This window comes from Microchirus variegatus, assembly GCF_963457635.1.
Source record: "Microchirus variegatus genome assembly, chromosome: 12".
NCBI lineage: Eukaryota > Metazoa > Chordata > Actinopteri > Pleuronectiformes > Soleidae > Microchirus > Microchirus variegatus.
In genome coordinates this window covers 19011648-19019354 of record NC_139813.1, presented here as the reverse complement: position 1 = coordinate 19019354, position 7707 = coordinate 19011648, and the positions used below count along the sequence as shown (strand labels likewise).

Here is a 7707-nt window from a genome sequence, read left to right as displayed (position 1 = left end):
ACAGAACTAATTATAAACGGCACTTAATGCAAAAGAAAAAAAAAAAAAAAGATTCTGTTCCCCCAGATCTCACACAACAGTGACCTTAATACAACCACAAGACAAAAAAAAAAAAAAAAGAATAAGACCTTGACAACTCATTTAGCCAATAACAAACATTGTTCTGTACACAGTATTTCTCAGGTTGATATGAAAGACAGTTGGCTAACTGGTATATCAAGGTTGCCCAAGAAATTGCTTCCTATGCCGTTTATCATCGAAGGAGGGGGAGAGAAAGCCACCGAAAATGTGAAGGCAGTTTGGTCGGGGGTGGGGGTGGTAACGCTGAGTTTGTGCTGGTGATTGGGTTCTGACAGACAGGCCTTTTGTGGCCTCGATAGGCGACGCCCTGAAGTTACGACAGGTAACCGAGCTCACGGGATTAATCCAGGATTACATCCAGTGAGGTGTCACCTGGGGGTGAGAAGGTGGGGAACGCCCCCCTTAAACTGGATCCAAATAATAATAATAATAAAGAAAAAGCATTGACCTCTCAAGCATAGTCAGTAAAATGTAATTCAAAGAGCCTGGACTGCACTGAGGATGAGAAAGTGTTCAGCTCACTGCTAATGGGAGTTCAGATTTGATTTCTGGGTGAAAAAAAAAAAAATGCACGCTCGTCCGTCAATGAGTCATCGTTTGCATAAAAGCACTTAAAAATGCTGACTAGTTACAGCGGGTTACCTAATGTTCTGCACTTGTGCAACAGAGCAGTGGAAGTGAGCCGATGACTCCTCCGTTCCTGAATCGCGTCGGCCTCTCGCAAAAATCTCTTCGATAAAGCGACAAATTGTTTCAGGAGAAAACTACGAATGATACACAACAATTCAATATCATAGTTTTTATTTTTTTTGTCATTGTTTTTTTTTTTCCATTTAGTTTCATATTTTTAAAAAAAGTGTCAGTAACTGACATCAGTCAGAAGTCTGGAAAAAAAAAAAACCTCCACTTCCTCTCAAACCACTTCCAAATGTACCATTCCTTTACATCGGCACCCTCATCATCATCATCATCACTCATTCATCCATCTGTCCACTTCTGTCAATACAACCTCAGGAGAGTGCAGTACTTTACTGGTTTTAGTAAACAAAAACAAAACAGTCAAGGTTTTTACACCTCTCTTCAAAATAAAACTAAAAAAAGAAGCTGCTTTTTGCACTTGTTAGACTTCCCCAGCGGGGAAATAAGCACAGCTACAAACAAACAAAACCCCTTTGCGTTCGACAGCTTATCGACCACAGTAGGCCTCGTGTGGGCGAGCCCGATCCCCCCAGCAATGGGAACCTGGCAGCCCCCAGAAAAAGAGTCTCTGCTCAATAAAGAGCACTTTCTCATATGTTTTTTTTTTATAGTTAAAATAAACAAAAGGAGGTATTCATTTACTGGTAAAATTCACAATCCAAAGCTTCGAAAGTGTTGACCAGGAGTCTGGGATAAGCGGAAGACAAAATACGGTGTGGTTGGGGTAACCGGAAGCAAATCCCCTCCTGGAAAACCTGGTTTTCTAACTTTTGTTTTTAAGATATATTTTTTTTTGTCTTTTTCCATTAAAAGAAAAATAAAGACATCATCATCATCATCAACAAATGATACACAGTTATCTCACAATAACAGAGCTACAGCAGAAGCAAGAAGTCTTTCCTTCAAAGTGCCTCGCTAAAAGTTTTTTTTTTTGACACATGAAATTTAAAGACGTACTTTTTTTTTTTATCTCTCCGTCTTGTGTGAAACACCAACACTCGCACATCTCAGTCATCATCATCATCATCCACACACAAGTCGTCATCATCCACGCATGTACAGTCAAACTCAAAAAGGGCTCAGTGTTCTTTGAGTTTCTCTCCACACTTCTGTGTTTCACACAATCCTTGGATTAGCTTACACCGACATTTGAGATTTGGGAATGGGGGGAGGGGGGGTGGGAAAGGATGAGAGGGAGGGGGGTAATGCAGTGGATTTCTAATGGATAGGGGATATGTGGAATATGAAAAGGGGATGAGGATCGGGATCAATATGACCCCACAGAATACAACATGGGAACAGCAGCATTAGCACGTATGCACACTGTGCTGGATAGTTCAGGCACACGTAAAAAAAAAAAAAAAAAAAAATGCTTCCATTTCAACTTGACAGCAACTACATCAACAACTTATACAAAATAAAATGATAGTCAAGAAACTACAACATAACAGGTTCACGGTGCAGGTTCTGTGGCTGCACACGGCTTTCTGGGATTTTCTACACGGGTCAGCCACTCTAGCAAGAGACAGAAGAGATCGGCGACCAAGAGACACAGAGACTCTGTCCTGAATGCCTCTGGTGTCAGCGCTGACACACAAACTCCCCCAAGCTGAGCAGGAGTTTGCTCCAGGCTGACATCCGTTGGCCGCCTTTGGCACTGCAGGCGACACAAACGTGTGCGTTTGTGAATCCACTTTGAAGTTTGAGATGTCTTTTTTTCTTCCTTCAGCAGTTTTCATTTCTCGCTTCCCCCTCCCCCCCACACACATTTGATCTGATCCTCTGCTCAACATCCACCCAACAAGCACTGTCACAACTCAGGACACTCGTGTGTGTTTTTTTTGTTGTTTTGTGTAATTTTTTTTTTTTTACTTTCTTGATGTGTCCCAATGAGCAACGACGACGACAGTAAAAAGACAACAATAAAAACGTTGAAAGCACTTCATGTCATGTAGCGGGTGATCGCTCTCAGAGCGTATAGAAGTTCAGCTTGCATTCGCGCTTCCATAAGAAGCAGATTAACGTGGACCTGCAGGGGATAAAGGAAAAAAAAACAGGGGATTAATACTGTGCAACAGTTAAGAAAATTAGAACAGCTGCAACTAAGAGAGCAGGAAAGAGGATTTAGATTTTTATCTCACCTTCTCAGAGTGCTGGAACTGCCTCCAAAAACTCTCATACATTCGTCTGGTGGTCTTCTCAGGACTGCACACCATGGTCTTGATGTAGATCTTAAAGCTGCGATCCAAGAGCTGGTTTATCTCTCCATAATCATAGTCGTCATACCTGAGGAAAACAGGAAAAAACATACGTTTCAGACACAATGACTCACACAAAAGTAGAAGAGGGAAAAAAAACGACCCGAGCTTTCAGAGTAACCATCACTGACCTGATGCCAAACATGCAGTGGATGTAGTTCCAGATGGCTCGACGCAGCATACTCGTATCCACATCCTTGTGTGTTGCCATGGTGTTGTAGGTCAGGTTGTAGGCCATCTGGAACTTCTCGTCCAGCATCTGACCGACATCGGGGTACAGTCGGTTGACCAAAGAGAAGCCGTGATCCTCCCAGCTGTAATCCTGTGAAGCAGTCACTGAAGTCAATACTTGATGTTTTTTTGTGTGCGTGTGCGTGTGTGTGTGTGTGTTTACAACCGTGTCGTCAAACTGAATGAAAGGCGATTCCTACCTGCACTCTGAACGTGGGCACGTGCTCCCCCCTCCTGGAGAAGTCCTTATAGCCGTAGCTGGGGTCCTCAAAGTGCCGGGAGATGTCTCTGGAGGGGACGCACTCCTCCTCCTCCGCAGTGACCACCAGCATGCTCTCCGTCTTCTCCCGTTCAAAACGAGTAGCCATCTCCTCCTGGCTGGCCTCCTCGTCGTCGCGGCACTCCTGCAGCTGCTTCATGCGCTCCATCAGCACCTCCACCTCACCGTTCACCTCCTGCAAGGAGCGACATCAACATACATGTTTAGGTATTGAAAATCGGGAAACTTCTCGTCAACATCTCAACGTGCTAATTAGCTTTTTGACCACTCACCTGGTTACCAAACAGATTGTCGTGGTGGTTGCCGTTAGCGATGTCGCACACACAGTACTGGCTAAGGGAGGGGGGTCTGAAGGTGTGTCCGCCGTCGCAGTGAATCTCAGGCGTGATGCCGCAGCCGAATGTGAACGAAGCGAGGGAGTGGTAGTGTGTGAGGAGGACCACCGCGTGGATGAGCTCTGCCAGGGACCAGCTGTGCTCCTCTGCCTTCAGAAACCGCTGGGGGAAAAAACACACAAACAATGACCTTTTAGCAAATGGGAAAACACAATTTCACCCTTCAAACTCAATTCATCATCTGCTTGTCACAGCTGCACTTAAGATATGAGTCCGTTACACAAAACGTCTTCATCCTCACCTCGATGTGTCCCTTCGTGAGAAGCCACGGTCGGTGGGCCAGGATTTTATTGAGCTCGCCGAGCTGCTGTAGCTTCTGCGGCGCTTCATCCAGACCGTTCAGCCACTTCAGATCGCCGCCGACCTGGAGGAAGTCGTTCACGTGCAGGTTGACCAAATACGAGCACTGGTGTCTAGCTGCCGCCTGCCAGGTCACAGAGAGAGAGTTCAATCAGTATCAGGTATTTAACAACCAGACATAAAAAAACAAAACTCACAGAGAAGTCACAGAGGACAAAGGACATACCATAATGCCGATGTAGTGTCGGTAGTGCAAAGGTAAGGGTCCGTCCATCTGCAGCAGGTAGTGCTGTGTGCGGAGGAAACTCTCCAGGTACTGAGGGTGGAATCCCATGACCAGAGAGATGTTGTCGAGGCGACCGAGGGCTGCAAACGCATCCTCAAATATTGACTGTGTTCTGGTGTCCACTTTACTGACTTGAAGAATCTGAAATAATTAAATAAATACATTTATATAAAGCTTTGGGGGTTTTTTTGCAACAAGCCTTGTGATTTCTTTGCAGCAGGATTACTGTACCTCTTTTTCTGGGATAAATCTGCTTGGTCCGTTACCTAATGGTCTTGGGATCCTTACTCCCAAGTCCTGCAAGACAAAAAAAGGTGGAAAAACACATTAAATATTTGATAGGATGATTTTGTAATTTGTTGAGGTCGTTATTTCTACTGTAGTAAATCTACTGTGACTGAATTGCTTCGCCAGACTGAGAAATCAGAGTCGTAATGTTTATTAAACACCAATAAATATTGAGATTTTGGAGCAGTTTATTAATAAAACCGCATTCGTATTTTTAATTTCAAAGTGTCCAAACGCGCAGTGAACGCAACACAAAGACACATTAAGACGCATTAAAGCAGAGTTAAATTGACGATATAAGCAAACAGAAAGAGTAAAAACACCGGAGAAACACCGTCTTTGGCCTCTTTTGTGTCCTGTAACTTTCCGCTACCTGTCCAGACATGTCTCCTAGCGGACACTGTCCCGCAGCGCAACAATGAAGCAGAGATGAATGAATGAGAACAGCGAATTCGTGGATTATTCCGAAATGACAGTGGGTTTAAAAGGTCGATTTAAACGTGAATGCTTTCATTTCGAGTGCAACTGTGGAGAAAATGTACGATACAACACAAAGAGAGTCTTTCTTCTCCATTCAATGACCACCAACTCTCCTGCCTGGTAAACAAGTCTGGACAAAAGACTGCACTGCAGCCTTGTTTGTTCAAAGCGACAGACACAAAAATAACGTCACCTGAACGCACCATGGATGTGACACACATATCCACACTCTCGGAGAAAAGTGGAGCTTTAAAACAACATGACTGCGTGTTTTTACGCGTTTTCCTCGCCGTTTCTGTCGCTTACCTTTTTGCTGCGCCGTTCACAATGCGAACATATCTTTAATAAGCTTGTCACTGCGAAAGAATTAGTTTCCACGTTTTGCGCCGGTGCCACCGCGTGCCTCATCTCGTGCCCCTTGCTTTTGAAGGTGCTTTTTCGCGTGTGAAAAGCGTCTCCAGCTCGGCTCCGTCCTCCTTCTCTTTGTTCCTTGAGGCACTGAGTAAAGTGCTCAGTAGTCAGCTGTTGCAGCCCTACAGCAGAATACCGTCCTGCCTCCTGCCTACATTCGGTAAATAAGTCCAGGCTCGTGTGAGTGACGCGCGCGGCGTCCAATCGTGTGGCGAAAACAGCCTCGCGCCAGCCAATGGCGTCGAAGGGGGTGTGTGTGTGTTTGAGGGAGCACTAAGGGGGGCGGGACCAAGTGTGAGGAGAGAGGGGGGTCCTAAACGTGAGCAGAGAGAACAATCACCTAAGAAAAACATCATCACTTCTTCTTTTGTTTCCCTGCTGCCATTGATCATGAGCGAGTTCACTGCTGGGCATTGAACTCTTCAATGCACGATGATGAGCAGCAATCAGTTTGTGCACCAATCACTCTGATCAACGACCTAATCAATCACGGCCCGATACAGAGACAACGTCACGCAGGGATGCATTGGTTATTTTTGACAGATTTTTGCAAAAAAACAAAAGTAATGTGCGAGTATTTGACATTAGCTGGAGTCTGTCGACAAACAAGCATCATTGTGTTATCGTTTTACTGTTTTTTTTACTGTTTTGTCGTTCAATTTGGACATTGCACTGGGGTCATATTGTGTTTTTAATTATAGTGCTGCAACAAATGCTTTTTTGCATAATTCAACTATTTTCTCGAGTGATTAGTTGTTCGGTCCATAAAATGTCAGAAAATATTGAAGGATGAAATCAGATGAATCAATTATCCAAAATGCATGCCAATTAATAATCTTTTCTTTTAATTATTTTTGCAATTCACTCTGCAGCCTGAGCAGGAACACATTCTGTAACGCGGCCAAATGTAAGCTGTTAGGGAGCCAGAAAAACAGGCACTTTTCTGTGCAATCAGCGTTGTTCATCTGTGCATTTAAACAAAGCAGCAGCAGCAACAACAACAAGCCAGAGTCGGTGCAAGCAAGCAGCAGCAAGTCCCCCTAAACTGAGGCCCAGCTCTGGAGCTGAAGACGGCAGAGGGAAAAGGAGAGAGAGAGAATGAGAGAGAGAGATCAGCATCAGCACGCAGCATGAGATGGATCGCTGCAGGACCTGCTGCAACAACAACAGCCCTTCAGTTAGTGGTATTGCACCACAGCCTATCAGACCACAGATAATGCCATGCCTCCGCCAATCAGCCGGGGATGTAGGAGTGCTTTTAAAAGCTAGGAGGAAGAAGAAGAGATAAGGAAGGCAAGCTCTTATTGCTTTGTTTGTCCCAGCTTGACAATAACAGAGTCACTAGGACAGTATACACCTGGTTTATCACACTGCAGTGGCTGGAAAGTCAATAATTACTGAGAATTACATCAGATGAGATTTAATAAAAAACAACCCAGTGTTCTGCAAATGCTATATTGCTATATAATAATCACCTTTTTCCATTCAGGGGAAGTCTTTGAAATTCTTGGTGACAACAGATAAAGAAATATTGTCACGTAAATGCATATATGAGTCAAGGTTTTGGTGGATGGCCAGAAACCGCACAAAGCATTTCCACACACATACATCTGTGCATCACATTTCAAAACAACATATTTCACAAGCAAAGATTCCACAAAGACCCGTTTTATGGCAGAAAAGGGACACGGCAGTTTTGACCGCAATACATAATTTCCTTATTTCAGTCAGCACGGCTGATGAAGCTGATTGGACACCACATTAGAAGCCGGAAAAACACGTTTGAGTAATTAACTAATCGTAAGAGGAAGCCAAGAACTTAAGTCCTCAATAAAGATAACTTAATAGCACAGTATTCAGCAGGTTTATTGTGTGGATCCTCACCACCCACACACACACACACACACCCTCCCACCCCACAGCCCCTACACCAGACCCTCTCCTGATGCCACAGGCTGGGGCTGTGTGGCAGTGGTAAACATGTTCCCATGGCTGGAG

The 7707-nt window shown here is 44.5% G+C and overlaps 1 protein-coding gene across 2 annotated transcripts in view; it reads right to left on the bottom strand.

The window, feature by feature from the left end:
- Positions 1-4: 4 nt before the first annotated feature.
- sesn1 (sestrin 1) overlaps positions 5-7707 on the bottom strand; it is a 52107-nt gene continuing 44404 nt past the window's right edge. Inside the window, exons 1-9 of one of the 2 annotated variants that reach the window (XM_083898780.1) lie at positions 5605-5810; positions 4762-4827; positions 4471-4671; positions 4186-4368; positions 3822-4046; positions 3470-3724; positions 3170-3360; positions 2922-3066; positions 5-2809 (exon numbers count right to left, since the gene is read on the bottom strand). In XM_083898780.1, the coding sequence (XP_083754906.1) occupies positions 2723-2809; positions 2922-3066; positions 3170-3360; positions 3470-3724; positions 3822-4046; positions 4186-4368; positions 4471-4671; positions 4762-4827; positions 5605-5706 (1455 nt within the window). In that variant the 5' untranslated portion in view covers positions 5707-5810 and the 3' untranslated portion in view covers positions 5-2722. Of the gene's footprint in view, positions 2810-2921; positions 3067-3169; positions 3361-3469; positions 3725-3821; positions 4047-4185; positions 4369-4470; positions 4672-4761; positions 4828-5604; positions 5811-7707 lie in introns of those variants that run through there. The other variant, XM_083898779.1, reaches the window with a different exon arrangement.